At 42.0% G+C, this 22,487-nt stretch overlaps 1 protein-coding gene across 1 annotated transcript in view; it reads left to right on the top strand.

Moving 5' to 3' along the window:
• The window catches only part of LOC137629437 (uncharacterized), a 319,508-nt gene that overhangs the window by 243,236 nt on the left and 53,785 nt on the right, over positions 1 to 22,487 (top strand). The window contains exons 60-65 of the mRNA XM_068360702.1: positions 474 to 600; positions 1,239 to 1,401; positions 5,513 to 5,678; positions 7,440 to 7,569; positions 16,353 to 16,606; positions 17,665 to 17,842. Of these exons, the coding sequence (XP_068216803.1) occupies positions 474 to 600; positions 1,239 to 1,401; positions 5,513 to 5,678; positions 7,440 to 7,569; positions 16,353 to 16,606; positions 17,665 to 17,842 (1,018 nt within the window). The remainder of the gene's footprint in view (positions 1 to 473; positions 601 to 1,238; positions 1,402 to 5,512; positions 5,679 to 7,439; positions 7,570 to 16,352; positions 16,607 to 17,664; positions 17,843 to 22,487) is intronic.

The following is a 22,487-nucleotide window of genomic DNA, read 5'->3' as shown; positions in this document are numbered from 1 at the left end:
CCAAATTAGGTATTTCCTTCGTAAAACTCCTTTTATCTTTGTTTTTCAAGTTTATAGGTTATTCTTCACTTTTGTATTGATCTCCATACTTATTTCCTTCCCATGGGATCCTAAGATTTTAGCATATGGCTTATGCAAAAGTGGTTAAAATTTGGTTGGTAATAATAATGATAAGAACAAGTATTGATAATGACCTAATACAGCATGGTATACATAACCTAATTAGATCATTAGCTTTGTTTGTAATCGACTTTCTTAATCAATTCCATATTAGAGACACGTATTCCTTTCTTTCAAGTTTGCCTATTTACTTTCTTTCAGTTTTAATATCTACACATTTATGTGGTCTTAATTATGAACATATTGCCTACAAAACCTCAAAAGGCATCCTCTCACATTCACTCTCTTTGATTACATTGACATGACATCTTAAATTGATATCTAATTTACGTACCTTATTTTCTCCTCTGCAGATTGGAGTGGGCATGATATCAAACCTCATCACTTTTCCACCTACTCTAATAATCATTCAGCTCTTCAGGAAAGCATCGCCAAAGTTCAAACGAGTGTCCAGAATTCAAAAAGCTATGGAGAAACAAAGTAAAGCGTTTTAGATTATCACATTGTTTAATCATATCATCAACTATATACTATATTCACTACATTATTGTATAATCATTTTCATTCTTCATAATATAATATGATACTTAGAATTACTGGTACATGGAGTTCGATTCAATTCTGATAAGGTACTGTATTCTATTATAAATTTGCTCAAGCTTAGTACCTGTAATCTCTTATTGTCATATTTGTAAATTGTTGCAGTCATTACTTACTTTGTTATTGTAATTGATTATTTTTATTGTCGTTGAGATTTGGTATATTTTTACTATGGTCTCAGGATATTAGTAGAGTTGGGAGACCCAGAATTACTAGGGTGTGAATGATGAAACTGATGACTGGAGATAATTCAAGATACAGTATGTGGAAGAAAAGTTGTAGGAAAGACAGGAGTAGGAGAATTCTAATAAAACCCTTGGGATTACATAGTTGGAGGTGAAGATGCTGATTGAAGACTATTCAACTGTAATTTACTGTTAATAGGGGTGTGATATTAATTTGGTTTCAATATTGTGTCTTATTTTATCATCCAGCTCTGATAGGAAATGATATTTTAGAAAACTGAAACATAACAGCTGCTTAAAACATCAACTTCCTCTTTTATTTAAATGTTTCAGAGGAGGCAAAACGCAAAGAAGCCGAGCGCAAAAATCTACTGAAACAAACAGCAACCCTTGATGTTTCACGAGTAGCTGAAGACGTTGAAGTCCCCAAGAGTGGGCAACCAGAACAGCTGGCAGAGCCGGCAGTCAAGAGAAAGAAACAAAAGTCCTTCCCATGGTAAGTTATTGTATTTCAAGTTTTTTTTTTATTTTTTCCGATGATAATACAGGTGACAACATGGCTCAGTTGTTGAAAGTTAGTTAAAGTGTTTTCCTGGCGAGTGAAAAAAGGAAACCAACTCGTTCACCTGGTGGAAAACTCGCTTCTATCAATTGTATTGTATTGGTCATAGAATTTGTTTGGTTATAAAGCTCACTGAAACCCCAGTATTCTGAGCATTTTATTGGCCTTATATTTACTCTTTTTTGAACGAAACTATGTTGTTAAACAATTGTACGGTAAGGTTGATAAAGGGATTTTGACGAAGGAAAAATCTATTTCTGGGCGAGAGACCTGTGCCGCCCAGTGAAATGCTCCTTTTACATCATTTCTAAGGTTAAACTGCTATGAATTTACCAGAGAAAAAATTGTATAGGAATGCTAGGTTGAACCCAGCTCGCTCACCTAATAGGTGTCGGTATAATATACTGGGGCGTGATAAATCACAACCAGAGGCCTCGCACCATTTAGATATCTCCTTCCAATGTCCCTATTACAGCGAGGTACCGTTCAACACCTAACTCCGATCTCTACTACCAACATTCCAACCCACGCCTGTGACGTCACTCCTTATAGCACCCAAGATTGGGGCCCAAGAGGGAGGGAGAAGGGTGGGTTCACTGGGCGGCACAGGTCTCTCGCCCAGAAATAGATTTTTCCTTCGTCAAAATCCCTTTTCTGGGCTCTGACCTGTGCCGCCCAGTGAAATAGTACCAGAGAATAGGGGCCCAAACTTGGCACAATACCTGAAGGGAAGTAATTAAATACAAAATAATACCAAAACATGTTTAATTCAAGAACAAGAATATAAGGAATCCTGAAGGTAAGTGCTCTCAAAAATTAAGGGAAAATTAAATACAATAATGGCAAAATCCCACACTAGGGATGGCTGGAAAGGCCAGGCAAATAATGATGCAGAGCAAAATAAAAAACATCCTTAATGGTCAGATAACAAAACCAACTCGTGGGAGAGTAAAACTAATAACAGGTATAAACAAAAACAATTCGTGGTAAGGTAAGATCATTAACAGGAGTATAAAATAATACACCATAAGGGTGTAGCTCAAGTAAAACAAAACCAAAACCAAGTAGGAACAATAAGTAAGGCAGGTAGGAGGAAGGAGGATAGGGCAAGACGTTGTGATTAAGACTCATTACTTTTCAGGAGGAACCACATTCCCGGCTGCTACTGTAGCAAATTTTAGAGCTTCCAAAGGTTTTAGGTAGTGGCGTTTAAAAACTTTAGGGGACTTCCAGCCTGTATATTTCGTAAGCTCATCAAAATTCATGTGGTGGAAGAAATTAACTGAAGTAGCTACAGCTCGTATATCATGGACATTGGGAAATGATTCAGGGTTAGCCTGTTTAATAAAATAAAGAATCTGTTGTCTGATTCCTTTCAGGGTAATGGTTCCTTCTTTTCTCTCTAATGAATAAGGGCCCTGTGGACTTCATGGAAGTTCTCTTTAAGTAGGATTTCAGGGTGGTAACTGGACACAAGGATGGGTCTTGATGAAGTGGAACAATCTTCCAGGAGGACCATCTGTTCTGAGGGTCCTCATTTTTAGCCAAGAAAACTTTGTCAGGGGAGAGAAGGACTTCTCCTGAAGAGAGAAACTCAATATGGCCTGGGTCTCCAGTCAAAGCTGATACAGTAGTTCTGAAATTCTGGCGCCAGAAGCTAGGCTCAATAGGAGCAAGGTCTTTCTTAATAACTCTATGTAATGGCAAGATTCGTTAAGAGTGTCAGAGGCCAGCTTAAGGACATCATTCAAAAACCAGGAAACTGCGCTAGGGCGAGTTGATGGTTTCAATCTGGCGCAGGCTTTTGGGATTGACGAGAAGTATGAATCCGTAAGGTCAATATCAAAACCAATATGGAAAATCTTTTTCAAGGCTGATTTAATCGTAGTGATGGTATTGGCTGTAAGGTGACTGTCAGATTCATAGTCATCTTTTCAACCTTTGAGTCCCTTAAAAACTCTGCAAGTTTTTTAACAGCCGAGTCATATTGTCGGAGGGTAGATTCCCTTTTGTCTGATTCCAAAAACAGGGTATTTTGGGGATCAATAGCAGCACCTCTTTGGGCTGCAAATTTCATGAAGTCCATAAAGTTAGGGCACTCTGAATTCTTGAGGAAGCTAACACATTGCGAGTTTGTACTACTTGTGTTAGTATTGGATTGGGTATCTGTCGAGGGTGGAGACCCAGTTCCACCAACAGAGGAAACCAACTGCTCTTGGGCCAGTTGGGGGCTACCAGAGCTACTTGGCCCCTGAAAGACCTGAGTTTGTCCAACACTTTCATCAGAAGATTTATCGGAGAGAACAAATAAATCCTCTCCCAAGTGTTCCAATCCAACGACATTGCGTCTGTGGCATAAGCCCGAGGGTCCAGGTTGGGGGCTACGTAACACAATAGTTTGTGGTTGGACTCCGTCGCAAACAGGTCTACCTGGAGACCTGGGACCTGAGATAAGATCCATTTGAATGAGTGTTGATCCAGGGACCATTCTGGCTCTAGCGGAGTTGTCCTCGAAAGTGCGTCCGCCACTACATTCCGCACTCCCGCTAGATGGACTGCTGACAATGCCACTTGTTCGATGCTGTCATGGAAAATATCGCTAACAAGACGTGATTTATGTGATCCTCCTCTGTTTATGCAGTGGACTATGACTGCGCTGTCTAGAACCAGTCTGATATGAAGGTTCTTGGCTGGTGTCAGACACTTTAGAGTAAGGAATACTGCCATGGCCTTCTAGAACATTGATGTGAAGCTGTCGAAAGACAGTCGACCATAGTCCCTGGACTTTCCTGTGTTGGGAGTATCCTCCCCAGCCTGTTAAGGAGGCGTCTGTGTGAATGACGAGTCCTGGGGCCGGATGTTGTAAGGGGACTGACTTCGACAGACTTTTGACTTTTGTCCATGGTCGAAGTCTCTTTGAGAATTGGGGGAAGTCGAGCTCTTTTGTCTCGATACTTCCCGTTTACCCTGGAGCGCCATACTCTGTTTATGTCCTTTAATTTGGCCTTCAGAACAATATCTGTCACGGAGGCGAACTGCAAGGAGCCTAGGATTTTCTCTTGGTTCCTCCTGAATGTCAACTTGTCCCTGAGAAAGCGTTTCGTATTCTTTGCTATTTCTGTCCTCTTGGCTTTCGGGAGACATAGCGTATGAGAACGTAGGTCCCATTGTAACCCCAGCCATTGAAACTTGGTCGCCGGGACCAGGCGGGATTTGTCGAGGTTGACCTGAAACCCCAACTGTCAAAGGAAGGTTAATACTTTGTTGGTTGCCGTGAGGCAGTTCTCGACGTTGTCTGCCCAGACGAGCCAGTCGTCTAGGTAAGCTACTATTTTAATCCCCTGGGTCCGTAGTTCTTGAATTACCGTCTCTGCCAGTTTGCTGAAGATCCTGGGCGCTATGTTGAGCCCGAATGGCATCACTTTGAATGCGTATGCTTGGCTTCCAAGTTTGAAGCCTAGGAAAGGACGAAAACGCCTTGCTATCAGAGAACGGGTTGTGGTATGATAAAGGAGTGACGTCACAGGCGTGGGTTGGAATGTTGGTAGTAGAGATCGGAGTTAGGTGTTGAACGGCTCCTCGCTGTAACAGGGACATTGGAAGGAGATATCTAAATGGTGCGAGGCCTCTGGTTGTGATTTATCACGCCCCAGTATATTATACCGACACCTATTAGGTGAGCGAGCTGGGTTCAACCTACCATTCCTATACTGTATAATTTTTTCTCTGGTAAATTCATAGCAGTTTAACCTTAGAAATGATGTAAAAGGAGCATTTCACTGGGCGGCACAGGTCAGAGCAAAGAAAACAAACATTTTGATAGCCAATAAATATAAGACAAGGTTTTAGCATAATCATTCTATTATATTCAATATATACTGTATAAGATAACCATGAATTTTATTATGCAAATCAATAAAATGCTTTATTCATTTAGACCTACCAATTATTTCTCCACCATAGATTTTTTGACTAGCCATTTAGGAACTTAGATTAAACTTGGTATAAGGAAAGTTAATGCCTTAATATGAATTCTTACCTCTAGGTGGACCCTCTACATTGCATGGATTGTAGCTATATTATCTATAGGAGCTGGTGCATTCTTTACTTTTGCATATGGAGTTACATTTGGAGAAGAACTGACAAAGAAATGGCTTGGAGCACTTTTAGTGTCATTCTTTTCCTCTGTCCTGTTTACACAGCCAATTAAGGTATGGAACTGGAAAAAATTATAGTTACTATAATATGCTTTCTCTTGGGTACTCTGTAGTGTTCCACTTTTGGTGAAAACACCATGACTGTTTTATGTGTACAGTGAACCCTCGCTACTTCGCGGTTCGACCATCGCGGATTCACCACTTCGCGGATTTTTTTCCATAACCCATATATATACAAATATATATATATATATATATATATATATATATATATATATATATGTATGCATGTATTTATGTATATATGTATATATGTAGGTATGTATATGTGTATACATATAAATATATATATATATACACACACACACATATATATATATATATATATATATATATATATATATATATATATATATATCTAAAGTAGGAAGATGTGATGTAGTTCTAAGGGAAAAGTATGGGAAATATGTCTGGGTAATAAGCAAAGCTCTACCTTCAGTTTGTTTCTTCAATATGATCAGAGATAAATGTAAACAAAACATTGGTTGCCATTTTTTATCGTGCTTTTTAGCGTGTTTAGGAAACGCATGATATAAAATCGCCTTTAATATTTGTGCCTGTTTTAGTTTAGGGTACTGTAGTACATGCATTAAGTGTTCTGTACATTAAAGGGTAGTTTGTTAACAGTACTACGTACAAGGGAAGGTTTTAAAAGTCTGAATATACATGTTGAATAAATAGGTAAATATGGTGTCACTACTTCGCGGATTTTCACCTATCGCGGCCGCGTCTGGAACCTATCTACCGCGATAAACGAGGGTTCACTGTATGTATTTCATAGATCAGTATGTTGACTTGAAGAAAATAAGAGCTTCAAAGGGAGACAACTACAACAGTCTGTCCTGCATTCATACTGTATTGTTTTAATTGTCACTTATCATCTTTAAGAAAGACCCAGTGTCAGTATATACACTAACAGAGAAACCTTGTCAATTGATTTTCAATGCTAACACTTAAACATCAGCCCAGTACTCTACTACAGTCTCCTTCCTATTAAGACTAAATAGTTATTTACTCTTTTCAGAATATCAGTTGTGTATATTAATTTTGTCTCCAACTCCCTAGTATTATTATCACTCAAATAGGATGATGCCTTTTTTGTGAATGTGTTGACTTGAGCTATATTTGTCAATTTATTCTCTGTATATCTAATTATACCTATTTTCATATTCATTATCAGGCTTGACTACCAACGTAACCAATGAACTTACTCTATACACAACTACATATTACTTTCCTATTGGTTATTTACTTTACTTTATGGCTAATTGTTTTTAGATTTTAAACTTTTGTCAATGGAGATATTCCTTCCTTGTTCAATGTATAGTACATTCAATAGTACATAATTATTTAGTACTGTAATCTTCTCCTTTACTCAACATGTAACTTCACATCTTTTGATTTATCAGTATTTGATCCTAATCCCATTGTTCTTTAATTATTGTAGAGTGTCTTAGTATGTACTAGGCATTGTATTCTCTCCCTTTTGAAGGGTTTTGGATAATAAATAACTTGATAATTCTTTCATTTATGTCCATAAATTACTAGTGCTAAATAAACATATTTGTAAACTTTGGTCTCCTTAAAATACAGTATTACACAATATAAAAAGTGAATTTTCTATTAGAAATTACATTTTGTACATATGAATGTGAAAATTCATACCCAATTCAATTTACTGTGTGATGCTTTCCCTTTTCATTGTGTAAACTGTACTGATATATTTTATTAACTTTACGCATTACTATCATCAAGGTAATCCTTATGGCCGTAATCTTCAGTGCCGTTTTCAAAAAGCCAGTAGAAGATGAAGATGATGCAGACTTTGATGAAAGAGAACCTGTATTGGGAGAGGATGAAGAGTGGATGCACCAACTTGGACCAGGTGAGAATTTCCTTGTAGCACAATATGGAGGTGGCAGAATTATAGGTTGTAAATAGTGCCAAATTCATAAACCAAATTAGAATAATAATATACCAGATGTGTTCCATATACTGTACTTGATTCAGAATTTTTCAATATTAAACTTACCCGATAATCATGTAGCTGTCAACTCCGTTGCCCGACAGAATTCTATGGAGGGATACGCCAGCTATCACAATACTAGAAGGGGGTGTACTTACCAGCGCCACCTGTGGCCAGGTACTCAATCATTTGTTGTTGACACCTCCTCAATTATTCCTCTGTCGTGCTTCCGGCTAGACGTTCTGGGATACGCTTATGGTCTTCGAGTTTATTCACGGATATTTGGTGAAGTATTCTCTCAGATTAACGGCTGTCGCTTTACTGGAATCCTTCTTATATTAGCTAGATAGCTTTTATATAATACTGATATAACGGTTAACGAATTTTGCTTGTTTTTGGATCACCCTTTGGCTAACTCTTTGAAACAAGATGTCTGACGTTTCGCAAGCCCCCTCCCATAGACGATGTAGGTCTTGCAATAGGCGTATTCCGAAGGCCTCGGTAGATCCTCACACCGCTTGTTCTGACTGTAGGGACAGGCCCTGTCTATTAGAAAATCGATGTGAGGAATGCGCCGGACTTTCGGAATTGGAATTTGTCCGTCTTTCAAAATATTCATCTAAGTTAGAGAGAGGTAGAGTTAGGAGAAGTTCTTCTCACTCTTCTATGTTTTCCTCACCTCATGATCCCCTACCTTTTCCTACCCCTGTAGTGGCTACCCCCGAACCTACTGTGTGCCCTCCGCCTGATATGTCAGTTGTTTTGCGTGCTATTCAGGCTTTAGGCGATAAAGTAGAATCAGTGGTAAGTGACCATAAGTCTCTGATGGCCGAAGTTAAAGAACTGAAGGTCAAGAGTGCAGTGGGTGGAATTAGTGCAAGTGCTGTGACGAGTGCTAGTGTCGGTGCAGTGCCAAGTGCTAGTGGTGCCAGTGTGGTGCGTGAGGATTTTTCTGTGCGAGCCAGTCGTCCTCCCAGTCCGGGACCTCTTGCAAGCTCCCATGCCCAGGGGAGAAGCAATGTCGAAGGGCTTAAGGGTTCGACAGGCCTTGTTAGGCGCACAGAACTATCCTCGGTGGTTGCGGGCGTGTCTTCCTTAGACCGTCACTCCCACCTGCAGACGATTGAGCCCGTCTTATTCTCGTCCGCTGATCAACTAGCAGGGAAGAAACGTTGGTCTCAGGTCTCGAGACCGCTTAAACGTAGAGTCCAGTCCGCGAGTGCTCAGCCAGGTTGCAGTCATTGGCTCAGCTCTGACTCGCCTCAGTCATCTGTCGACTGTACTCCGCCCAAGAGGAGTAAGGTTCTGCCAAAACAGAGCCCGACTGTTAAGACTTTACCTCAGTCTGTTATCGTTTCTGCCGATCCCAAGTGGACCCTGCTTCAGTCCATGCAAGCTCAGCTTTCGGACTTGATGCGTGAGTGTCGGGCTGAGAGTGTTGCACCTCCTCCTCCGCCTACACTCCCTCCGCCTGTTCTCGCTCCGCCTGTGCTCGCCCCGCCTGCACTTGCTCCGCCTGGTCGCAGCACCATCTGCCAGGCGTACGATGTTGAGCCACTTTCGGAGTTCGCTGTTCCCAGTGGTGTTCAGCCTCAGCCTTCTTTAAGGCAACCCTTGCTTTGGGATCAGGAGAGTTATTCCACTCTTCCTCCGCCTCCCCTTGCTGCTCCACCAGTGGTGCAACTCTCGGTTGGGGTACAACAACCTCTCCCCTCCGTGAGTCTGTCTGCTCAGCCATCGCTGCAGCGAGCTCAACCCTCCTCAAGGCAAGCTCCTCTACACCCTGGACTTGCGCCTCAGGAGCCTCAGCTTGCGAGAACTTTACCTTGTTCTGCGCAGCCTCAACCTCATCATGCTCCGCTCATCTCACAGGAACAGGAACGGACTACTCCGCCTCCGTCCTCCGCTCAGCTTGTGCAATCCTTGGGTTCAACCTCTCTTGCTAGGAGTCAACCTCCTTCACCCATGCGCCTGCCTTCTGCTTCGTCTGTTGTTCAGCCTTTGCAGTCTGAGCCTCAGGTTTTCCCTCAACAGTTACTGGAAGAGGAAACCACTGTTATTGTTCCTACCCGTTCTGACTCTGCGGTTCAGCATTCTGGTCCGATCGCTTCGCTACCCTCTGCTGATGAGGTGTCGGATGATGAGGAGGCACACCTTGATCCCTCATCAGACGTGGACGAATCTAAGCTTTCTCCACTGTCGATTGATTTTCGTAAGGTCTTGGCTCTACTCAGGGAGATTTACCCAGACCACTTCGTCTCTGCTATTCCCCGCTCTCCACCATCTGAGTTTTCGCTGGGCGTACAACAAGCTAAGTCCAACTATACTAAGCTTGTCCTAGCTAGATCCTCCAAGAGGGCTTTAAGGATCTTAGGGGAGTGGCTGCAGTCTAAACAACACCTTGGCAAGACTTCCTTCATGTTCCCTCCAACGAAGCTCGCTTCGAAAGGTTGCGTTTGGTATGCCACAGGGGAAGCACCAGGCTTAGGAGTAACTGCCTCTGCCCAGGCTGACTTCTCAAGTCTGGTGGACTCGCCTCGGAGAACTGCTATGAGACGCTCGAAGGTTTGTTGGACCTTCTCAGACCTGGATCATTTACTGAAAGGGTTGTTCAGAGCATTTGAAATGTTCAACTTTCTCGACTGGTGCCTGGGGGCCCTCAGCAAGAAAACCTCTCCTGCGGACAAAGATTCTGCCATGCTAATAATGTCCTGCATGGATAAGGCCATCAGAGATGGATCGGGTGAGCTAGCGTCGTTATTTGTATCAGGGGTGTTGAAGAAAAGGGAACAACTGTGTACCTTCCTTTCCGCCAGCATTACACCTTGCCAACGGTCACAACTCCTTTTTGCTCCTCTCTCAAAGTTCCTCTTTCCCGAGGAGCTAGTTAAGGACTTGTCTGCTGCCCTGATACAAAAGGACACGCACGATCTTGTAGCCTCATCGGCTCGTAAGTCTAAGGTTGCCACCTCAGTCCCCAAGACTTATCGCTCCCCAGTGGCTGATACCCCGGCTACGAGGTTCATACCGCCCTTTCGTGGTAGAGCCCCCAGCCGAGGAAGCTCCCGCCCAGACTCTCACAGGAGCAAGTCTAGGAAAGGATCCAGGACATCTAAGGGAAAGAACTGACTCTCAGTTTCTCCAGACAACAGTAGGAGCCAGACTCAAGATCTTCTGGCGAGCCTGGGAGAAGAGAGGTGCAGACGCACAATCTGTCAGTTGGCTGAGGTACGGTTACAGGATTCCATTCTGCCTCAAACCACCTCTGACCACATCGCCCATCAACCTCTCTCCCAACTACAAAGAAGAGGACAAGAGGCTAGCATTGCAACAGGAGGTGTCGCTACTTGTGCAGAAGAAGGCAGTGGTTATAGTCCGGGACCATCAATCCCCGGGCTTCTACAACCGTCTCTTTCTTGTGGCCAAGAAGACAGGAGGTTGGAGACCGGTGCTGGACGTCAGCTCTCTCAACGAGTATGTCACCAAGCAGACGTTCACGATGGAGACGACCAAGTCGGTCTTAGCAGCGGTCAGACAGGAGGACTGGATGGTCTCGTTGGACTTGAAAGATGCATACTTTCACGTTCCCATTCATCCAGACTCCCATCCTTTCCTGAGATTCGTTTTCGGAAAGGTTGTCTATCAGTTCCAAGCCCTGTGTTTTGGACTAAGCACAGCTCCTATGGTCTTTACTCATCTGATGAGGAATGTAGCGAAATTCCTACACTTATCGAACATCAGAGCCTCCCTCTACCTAGACGACTGGCTGTTGAGAGCCTCCACGAGTCGTCGTTGTCTGGAGAACCTCAATTGGACTTTAGACTTAATCAGAGACCTAGGTCTATTAGTCAATATAGAGAAATCTCAACTCATTCCCTCCCAATCCATTGTGTACCTGGGAATGGAGATTCAGAGTCAGGATTTTCGGGCTTTTCCTTCGGCCCCCAGGATAAACCAAGCCCTAGAGTGCATCATGAGCATGCTGAAGAGGAGCAATTGCTCAGTGAGACAGTGGATGAGTCTCACAGGGACCCTCTCATCACTGGCCCTGTTTGTCGAGCTAGGAAGACTCCACCTCCGCCCTCTTCAATTCCATCTTGCTGCTCATTGGGACAAGGGGTCGACTCTAGAAGCAGTCTCTATCCCTATCAACCAAGAGATGAAGACCACTCTCCTGTGGTGGAAGCACAATCTCCTTCTCAAGGAGGGTCTATCATTGGCCATCCAGACCCCCAATCTTCATCTCTTCTCAGATGCATCGGACTCGGGCTGGGGTGCGACCTTGGACGGACGGGAATGCTCAGGAGTATGGAACAAGGAACAAGGATTACTCCACATCAACTGCAAGGAACTGTTAGCAGTTCATTTAGCCCTGTTGAACTTCAAGTCCCTCCTGCTAGGCAAAGTGGTGGAGGTGAGTTCAGACAACACCACAGCCTTGGCTTACATCTCCAAGCAAGGAGGGACCCATTCGAGGAGCCTTTACGAGATCGCAAGGGACCTCCTCATTTGGTCAAGAGGTCTAAACCTCACTCTGGTCACGAGGTTCATCCAGGGCGATATGAATGTTTCAGCGGATCGCCTCAGCAGAAGGAATCAGGTCATTCCCACGGAATGGACCCTCCACAAGAGTGTGTGCAACAGACTTTGGACCTTGTGGGGTCAACCTACCATAGATCTGTTTGCCACCTCCATAACCAAGAGACTTCCGCTTTATTGTTCCCCTGTTCCAGACCCTGCAGCGGTTCATGTGGATGCTTTTCTTCTGAACTGGTCCCATCTCGACCTGTACGCATTCCCTCCGTTCAAGATAATAAACAAAGTTCTGCAGAAATTCGTCTCGCACGAAGGGACACGGCTGACGCTGGTTGCTCCCCTTTGGCCTGCAAGAGAATGGTACACAGAGGTACTGCAATGGCTAGTCGACTTCCCCAGGACTCTACCTCTAAGAGTGGACCTTCTACGTCAACCACACGTAGACAGGTTGCACCCAAACCTCCACGCTCTTCGGCTGACTGCCTTCAGACTGTCGAAAGATTCGCTAGAGCTAGAGGCTTTTCGAAGGAGGCAGCCAGTGCGATTGCCAGAGCTAGAAGAGTTTCCACTCGTAGAGTCTACCAGTCTAAATGGGAGGTCTTCCGTAGCTGGTGTAGAGCCAATTCAATATCCTCTACCAATACCTCTGTGATCCAAATAGCTGACTTCCTTCTACATCTTAGGAATGAGAGATCCCTTTCTACACCTACGATTAAAGGATATAGGAGCATGTTGGCCTCAGTTCTCCGTCACAGAGGTTTGGACCTGTCTTCCAACAAGGACCTTCAAGACATTCTCAAGTCTTTTGAGACGTCTAAAGAACGTCGTCTTTCCACTCCAGGCTGGAATCTAGACGTAGTCTTAAGGTTCCTTATGACATCTAGGTTCGAACCTCTCCAGTCAGCTTCCTTCAAGGATCTTACCCTCAAGACTGCTTTTCTCGTTTGCCTTGCAACAGCTAAGAGAGTCAGTGAGGTTCATGCCTTCAGCAAGAACATTGGTTTTACAACCGAATCTGCAACATGTTCTTTTCAGCTTGGATTCCTAGCAAAGAACGAACTTCCTTCACGTCCTTGGCCTAGATCGTTCGAAATACCTAGCCTCTCCAACATGGTAGGTAACGAACTAGAGAGAGTTCTTTGCCCTGTCAGAGCTCTCAAATATTATCTGAAGAGGTCTAAACCTATTCGAGGACAGTCAGAAGCTTTATGGTGTGCCATCAAGAAACCCTCGAGACCCATGTCCAAGAATGGGCTTTCGTACTATATAAGGCTTCTGATCAGAGAAGCACATTCTCACCTAAAGGAGGAAGACCTTGCATTGCTGAAGGTAAGGACCCACGAAGTAAGAGCTGTAGCTACTTCGTTGGCCTTTAATAAAAACCGTTCTCTGCAGAGCATAATGGATGCAACCTATTGGAGGAGCAAGTCAGTGTTTGCATCATTTTATCTGAAAGATGTCCAGTCTCTTTACGAGAACTGCTACACCCTGGGACCATTCGTAGCAGCGAGTGCAGTAGTAGGTGAGGGCTCAGCCACTACATTCCCTTAATCCCATAACCTTTTTTAACCTTTCTCTTGAATACTTTTATTGTTGTTTTTTATGGTTGTTACGGTAGGCTAAGAAGCCTTCCGCATCCTTGGATTTGGCGGGTGGTCTATTCATTCTTGAGAAGCGCCTGGGTTAAAGGTTTGGTAGAGGTCCTTTAGTAGGGGTTGCAACCCCGTGTACTTTGGCACCTTTGGGTTGATTCAGCCTCCAAGAGGAACGCTGCGCTCAGTAAGGAAGACGAACTTTAAATAAAGAGGCAGAGTAACGGTTCTATTCGACTTCCTTACCAGGTACTTATTATTTCATTGTTATTTGAGATAACTGTTATATGAAATATGGGATACTTAGCTATCCTTTAATCTTGTACACTGGTTTTCACCCACCTCCCTGGGTGTGAATCAGCTACATGATTATCGGGTAAGTTTAATATTGAAAAATGTTATTTTTATTAATAAAATAAATTTTTGAATATACTTACCCGATAATCATGATTTAATCGACCCTCCCTTTCCTCCCCAGAGAGAACCAGTGGACCGAGGAATAATTGAGGAGGTGTCAACAACAAATGATTGAGTACCTGGCCACAGGTGGCGCTGGTAAGTACACCCCCTTCTAGTATTGTGATAGCTGGCGTATCCCTCCATAGAATTCTGTCGGGCAACGGAGTTGACAGCTACATGATTATCGGGTAAGTATATTCAAAAATTTATTTTATTAATAAAAATAACATTTTTCTCCAATGAGTTCAAGCAAGGGAGGCAATCATAAAACCTTAGCTTATTATGATGAAAATAGCCTTTTCTTTGAATGAAATGCAGTTCAAATTTGCATTGGATTGAAAAATTTGGGCTATGTGGTGCAGCACTGGGAACTAGGATGCCATTCAGTGCCCATGTACAACTGGGGAAAACAATGAAATTGAAAGTAAAGAAGATGGAAAACAAGATGGAAGAAAGGAAGTAGGAATGGAGGTATCATAGAGGGCTAAAAAATGGATGCAGCTAGGTAGTATTCTTGAATCTACTTCATATTGAATTCAAAGATGATCTAATTGGAGACCCCTTTATAGATAGTCTCTTGAGATAATCATGGGTATATGGTAAATGATAAGCCTATGCCTGTTGCCATATCCATCATGGTGAAATTGTTTAGGTCACATAAGGTGCAAATGCTGATCCAGGTCATCTTTGGGTCACCAACACTCTAGTGGGGGCTGCCTACCATGCTGGAATTTCCAGCAGAATAAGGTTTGTGGAACAGATAGGGAAAGCCTATTGAATTTATTGATAAGAAAAATCTGGAGTGGTGAGTTACCAGTGTTCAGAGGCACCAGTTAGGTATTGACTGATAAGCAGAGTGAATGTAACTAACTTTATTTGGATGGAGCATCAATATACAGTACTGTATATACAACCCGTCCCAGTCAAGAATGGCACAAAAATTCAAACACAATGAGACAAGCATATAGAGACATTAACAAGTTATCAGTGAGAGGGGAGAGCGATAATGACAATATACAATAAAACAGAAATACTGTTAGTGTACAAGCGTGTGCAATATGCGTGTGGTACACCAGGACTATTCACTACCACCCAATTCAGGAATTCATTAACTTTGTTTTATGTCCTTTCCCATTCAGGGGGTGGAGAGGCAAGACTGGTCAATCTTGTGAGTTCAAACAAGAATAACTGTTGGAGTAATACTATTTTCTAGCTGTCTGGTTGAACAGTTGCCTATTTCTCCTATTGTGCATTATCAGACTGCCCTATCAATGGTTGTTGCAGGTTAACCTCTGAACGACTTCACTGGAGGATATAATGCAGGGAAGGGTCGTCTAAGATAATGTTATGCTATAGTTACTTTTCAACCTGAGTTTTATTCCAGCTGTGACCAAGTTGTGGAATGATCTTCCTAATCGGGTAGTTGAATCAGTAGAACTTCAAAAGTTTAAAGTTGCAGCAAATGTTTTTATTTTGACCAGGCTGACATGAGTATTTTTATAGTTTATATAAGACATATCTGTTTTGACGTTGTTAATAGATTATATATGACAGATCTGTTTTGACGTTGTTACTGTTTTTAGAATGATTTATTGTTAATTTGTTCTCATTTATTTATTACTTTATTTCCTTTTCTCACTGGGATATTTTTCCCTATTGAAGCCATTGGGCTTATAGTCTCTTGTTTTTCTAACTAGGGTTGTAGCTTGGCTAGTAATAATAATAATAATAATAATAATAATAATAATAATTATAATCCCTACCTACGGTTACTATGTCAACTTGCTGAGGCATGGTTCAGAGCTGCTACCTGATTTCCTTGTCACAGTTGATTCTCACTTTTTTGTCATGGTGATAGGTGGTTCTTCATTATCTCTTGCAGTAAGTTGTAAAAGGAGCAACTTACTACAGGAAAGGCAGTCATAAATTGATAGGTTAATATCAAAGAATTAATCTAGTTTTTAAAATTAAAAAAATTGTGTAAGACTGATGCATATGGATTCTTTTTTATTAAAAGTGGTTGATTTCTCTTTAACTTGCTGTCTCTGTTATCAAATTATTTTATGGATAATAAGTTTTTGATAGTAAATTAAGTAAATATTTTTTTTTAATCAGGTACAAGAGAAAAGAAAAAGGTGTTCAAACCTGCAGATGAGAAATTCATAAAATCTGCAAAGATCGAAAGACAAAAAGAAATAAAGATGTGGGATGTCATCTATGATATAGGGGCCTATGCCTTCTTCATTTGGATAGTGCTTGTACTCAGTCACGGTAACCGGGATCCTAACTCCTTCCTCATGAAGATGGACCTTGATAAGAGATTTATACTTGCAAGCTTAGAGGAAAATGTAGGGTCTAATCTATACACTGTAAGTAATTCATTTATATATATTAAAATTACCCTATGTATGATCATATTTTTTAATAACACTTGAAAGATTTATTCATATGTTGGCCACACTCAATTTTAAATACATATTATTTATTCCATTATTCATTTTTCTTTTCATTCATTCTTATATAGAGCTCTATTTTACATTTTTTTTTTTAAACTCAATTATTTATACACTTTTATTTAGCCCTGGAAAAAAAGTTTAAAGTCCTGTTGGACCTTCAAACTATAATTTACAATTAAATCTTGAAAGAACTTTGTCTTATATTTATATTTGATCATATTTTATTTTTGAAAATTAACATTATATCTTGACATTTCACTTTTACTCATTATACTAGAGTAGTTTCATTTTTGTTTTTGCAGTACAATACTGCACTGCTTATTGTACTACTGTAGTGAATATCTGTTGTTTAGACCGACCACGTAATCAGGTAATAGTTTTCAGTTTGATTATTCCATATTCCAATTTATTCTTGAAACAAATTTTCAATTTTGTTCTGATCAATAATACCACTATTCAATATCAAAATACCTTGTTAATTTCATTTGAAGTCATTCTGATAATTCTTAAATTGTACATTAAATTAACTTCAATCTTTATTCTCATGGTTATGATATTATTGTTGATTTTCTGCTGTTTTTAATCATTTTCAAAATGTAATGTATATCTTATATAGTTACACAAAATTTTAGTATATACCCTCCATTTATCCCCACTTGTCAATTATGTTCATCATTGTGTTATTTGGTAGTATAACCATACTATATTAAATTTTGTATTGTTCAGTTTTACAAATACTCTTTTAAAATGCAAGATGTTTCGTATTGAAATATTTAATTTCCTATTTAATAATGTACATTCTGAGAATATGGTACATTGTACATTCAAGTGAATAAGAATTTGGGTGCTTTGTGGCAGTCAGCATTAAAGTTTCAAGTGTACAGTAATTGGATTCACTTTCTCTCTTGATGCCACAATAAGAAAAGGTTACTATGTATTTAACAGTGTCTTTTCTTAATTTTTTTTTATAGGTTCAGAACCAGAGTTTATTTTACCATTGGATGAAAACTGTAGTGGTTAACGAAATCATAATGCAGGAGAATTATAATAATAAATTCAATGACATAAATGATAACAGGCTGCTCCTAAATGATCGTGTGTCTCTTCTTCTTGGGTACACAACTCTCCGACAAATTCGTATAAAAAACAGTGAGTATTAAGTTTTATTTTAATTCCTACTTATTCTTGTATAAAGGTGAGGTTTATATTAACATCATGAAAATAATGAGCCGGAGATAACCAGGGAAGTGAACAGAAAGGTATACATGTATGGCCACTAAATATAAGATTCTAAGTTTAAAGGCTTGCCAGACACTGATGTTTGCTCCCTCTCTACAGTATATACTGATCTGCCATTGCCTTTTCATACACTGAATAATCTGGGATAGTCCTTAAACATTTTCCTCTTTCCTGTCACATCTGCCAACACTAAGCATACTTCACCTTCCATTCTCCTTTGAGGCGGTAACTACTTTGTTGCAGTTACTCACTTGATGACAAGCTCTGCAAGCAATTTTTCAAAGCTACAACGGCTTCTGTTACATTTAGTATTTTGTGTTTTTAAATATTTAACTTAGCCGGTGAATATATAGCTGCAACTCTGTTGCTCGACAGACAGAAAAAAAAAACTGTAAAAACTCGCCAGCGATCGCTATACAGGTTGCGGGTGTGCCCATCAGCGCCAACTGTCGGCCAGATACCATACTCAATGTAAACAAAGACTCAATTTCTTCTCTGTCGACGTGTCGACAAGACGTACTTTTACTCGCTGTAGAACCTGGAGTTTTCTCAACATATTTGGTGAAGTACTTCATTTTGGTTTGAGCTTTCGCAGTGCAGGTGTTTTATCTTCATCTTAAATCTTGAACTCGTTTTGGATAGATTTAATTTTGGGTGACAAAGAGAGTATGGACTTTCTTTGACTTTTAAATGGCCGACCCTTCCCTTAGACGGAAGTGTGTTTAGGCTTTTAGTAATTATCTTATCACGTTATAATTTAATTATAGATTTTCCTCTATATATTTTATATCTCACCGCCTTTATTAGGCCTCTTCGATTAACTTTCCATTTATAATAAACATAAAAAATAAATTTTAATGTTTTGTTTATATGCGACCTTTCCTGAGAATAGGCGGTCCTAACTTGGAAACCGAAGTTAAACAACGTTGAGCCCTTTCAATCGTAAATAGCTTTTAAAGAGCTAATGATTTAAAACTTTTTAAATGAATATTTTTAATAAATATTTTATGAAAGATTTTCTTTGAATAGTCTTCGTACTGTTTTCAAAGATGAACTAACGTTTAGTTTTTTTATGCTACGCAGTTTGCGCTCTATCGTTACGATAGAGAGAGAGAGTATCACGGTTTCACTTTGCAGAAAGAGTAAATCGATTCTGACGTTTTGTTCATTCTTCTTTCAAAGCTTAAATGTTTTAAATTCTATTTTAAAGGAACTTTTTAATTGAAAAACCTTTCAGTTTTTTCCTTTGGTCAAATAACATGTTTTTTTGACGAAATGTAATTGGGCTCTGCTCTTAGGTGCGAAATCAAGAGAGAAAGAGAGAGAGAGAGATAGAGACGGAGGGAGAGAGAGGAGAGAAAACGTTCCGTTCTAGCGGGTAACGTTGTTCTCGAGGCTCTCGTCCCTAGTCTCTGTACGGGGAGAAAGGATAAAACGTTTTTAGTTTTATTCTCGTCCCCAGGCATTGTACGGTGAGAGATTGAAAACGTAGTTTTGAATGAACTAGTGTTTCTTCTCTTCCCCAACCACTGAATTTTTTTTATCTTAAAAGATGTTTACTGTTTTTTTTGCTGGTATTAATGTGCTTGCATTATACGACTGATTTCGCATTTACTACCTTTTGATGAGGGTAGAATTGCGTGCTTCAAGTAGAAATCAGTAAAAGTTTCGATTTCAGTGAAATAAGTGCAAAACAGAAAATCGTAGTGATAAAGTGATATTGCGCAAAGTGTTACAGTGTTGCGTCCGAGGGTTCGTCTGTTCGTGCCTGTCGTTCACCTAGTCCGGGACCTCTTGCAAGCTCCCAAGCCCAGGGGAGAAGTAATGTCGTACGACTTATGGGTTCGAGAGGCCTTGATCAGCGAACAGACGTTTCCCTCTATGGTATCGGGTGTATCTTACCAAGATCTCCCCTACCATAAGGCGAGAGAGACAATTTTCTCCTCGTCATCCGAAGGCTTTTCGCATAAGAAACCTGTAACAAGGTTTCGAGGCCCTTAAGCGAAAGTCAGTCCTTTCAGGACAGGTCCAGCGTCCTGGTTGCAGCCATTAGGACAGCTCTGACCCTATGCAGTCATCGGAAAACTGCTCGCCGCCTAACAAAAGCGTAACACAGACTCCGAGAGTCTTTTTTGTTGGCAAAGTGTTGCAGTCACAGACGTTACCCTCGTCTCTTACCGCAACCATTTCCGTTGATCCTAAATGGGTTGTACGGCAAGACATGCAGAATAAGCTTGCCTCCCTTATGGAAGACTATTCTGCCGATTAGTCCGTTGAGCCTAGCCGTTTATCTCATCGAGATCCTGGCTTTCAGCCAACCTAACGTTCCTTTGTGCGTCCTGTTGACGTTGGCGTAGCTAAGTCACGTCAGTCAGGTTGTTTAGAACCACACTCGATGCGGTCTCGTGTGGATTTTCAGCCACATTTGGACGTTAGGCCACTTGCTGATGCTCCTGTTGACGTTCAGGACGTTCGCTAACAATCGGAGTTGACTTGTTTTGACGCTGTGCGTCAACCTCCGCATTCTAGAGTTGTTTTGACTGCTCAGTCAAGGCAGTCAAAGCAGTCTCGAGTGGACGCTGTGCGTCCTCACGCACCTTTTGTTGTTGACAGTTCACAGACTGTCAAGCAGTTACATGACGTTGCGTCCTGGTCTCTCGCACCTCTGGTTGTTGACAGTTCACAGACTGTCAAGCAGTTACATGACGTTGCGTCCTGGTCCGCTACTAATGCACCAGTGCGTGTGGACTCTGCTTGTAAAGCATTGCCACCACGGTAGGTCTCTCCCTTGCTTGAGACTCAGCTATTATCGGACAAGGTTCCTTTAGATGAGGAAGTTGCTGTTCCCCCTCCTACTGATATTCCCTTGAGGACTCTGTCAGATGGAGAGGAGCCTAAAGCTGCTTAGCCCTCTATGGACTTTAATTAAATCATGCTGATTTTTAAGGATCTTTGTCCGGATCTTTTTGTAACTGCTGCTCCTCGTTCGCCTAAACGTCAAAGCTTACACTAGGCCTAGCTACTTCGCAGCCGTTGTTTATAAGCTAGTGTTCTCTCGCTCTCCTAGAGAGCTTTACGTTTGCTAGGCGACTGGTTTATCACCAGGAGGAGTTTGGGGGATACAGCCTTTGCTTTCCCTTCTTTTAAACTGGCTTATAGAGCGAGAGTCTGATATGACACGAGAGAAGTTCTCGGCTTGGGAGTTCCTGCCTCTGCCCAGATAGGCTTCTCAAATCTCGTAGACTCTCCCTGGCGCCTGGCCAGGAGACGCTCCAAGATTTTACAGGTCAACTTCACAGCTGTTTTCGAGCCTTTGAAGTTTTGCTGTACAATTATGTCATGCATAAACAAGGCTTTCAGGGATGGAAAGCGGTACCGCTTCAGTCGCTAACCCCGTCTGTTGCCGCACCTGCTCCCGTAGACCCTTAATGGGCTTTGCTGCAAGACATGCAGTCCAAGCTTGCGTCCTTGATGGAGGACTTTAATGCGGAGAAGGTTGCTGCTGAACCTTCTGGCCAACAACCTTCCAAGCGGTCGGTTGTGCGTCCTGTTGACGCTGAGGTAACCTTCTCGCGTCTACCAGTTGAGGTGGTTCCTCCACCGATGCGACCCAGTGTGGGTTGCCAGCCGCACGTTGACGTTAAGCGACGCTCGGAGGTGGTTGTTGACGTTCAGGACGTTAAACAACCATCAGAGGTGACTTGTTTTGACGCGGTGCGTCAACCTCCGCAACCCGGTATGGTGTTGACTGCACAACCCAGACGGTATAGACAGTCTCGGGTGGACGCTGTGCGTCCTCGCGCACCCATGGTTGTTGACAGTTCTCAGACTGTGCAGCAGTTCCATGACGTTGCGTCCGGCTCCGTCACGCATGCACCTGTGCGACCGGACTCAGCGAGCCAGACGTTGCCCACTCCGTTGCCCACTCCGTTGCCGTTTCCTCATCAGTTTTCGGATGAGGAACTATCTGATGAGGACGTTGCTGAACAACAAGACGATCAGCCCCCAGAATAGATCAAGCCCTGCTATCCATCCAGAAGATGCTGAAGAAGGAACGCTGCTCAGTCAGGCCTTGGCGTACATCTTCAAACAAGGAGGTACCCACTCACTGACGTTGTACGAGATCGCAAGGGACCTGCTCATCTGGTCAAAAGGTCAAGACATCTCCCTAGTAACGAGGTTCATCCAAGGCGACTTGAACGTCATAGCAGATTGTCTCAGTCGGAAAGGGCAAGTAATTCCAACCGAATGGACCCTCCACAAGGATGTGTGCAAGAGACTTTGGGCCACTTGGGGTCAACCAACCATAGATCTCTTTGCAACCTCGCTGACCAAGAGGCTTCCAATCTATTGCTCCCCAGTCCCGGACCCAGCAGCAATACATATAGATGCCTTCCTCCTAGATTGGTCACACCTGGATCTCTACGCATTCCCACCGTTCAAGATTGTCAACAAGGTACTGCAGAAGTTCGCCTCTCACGAAGGGACAAGGTTGACGTTAGTTGCTCCCCTCTGGCCCGCGAGAGAATGGTTCACCGAGGTACTTCGATGGTTA

This window comes from Palaemon carinicauda, chromosome 2 (assembly GCF_036898095.1).
Source record: "Palaemon carinicauda isolate YSFRI2023 chromosome 2, ASM3689809v2, whole genome shotgun sequence".
Classification (NCBI taxonomy): domain Eukaryota; kingdom Metazoa; phylum Arthropoda; class Malacostraca; order Decapoda; family Palaemonidae; genus Palaemon; species Palaemon carinicauda.
The sequence above is the reverse complement of the archived record's forward strand: the minus strand, read 5'-3'. Positions and strand labels throughout refer to the sequence as shown.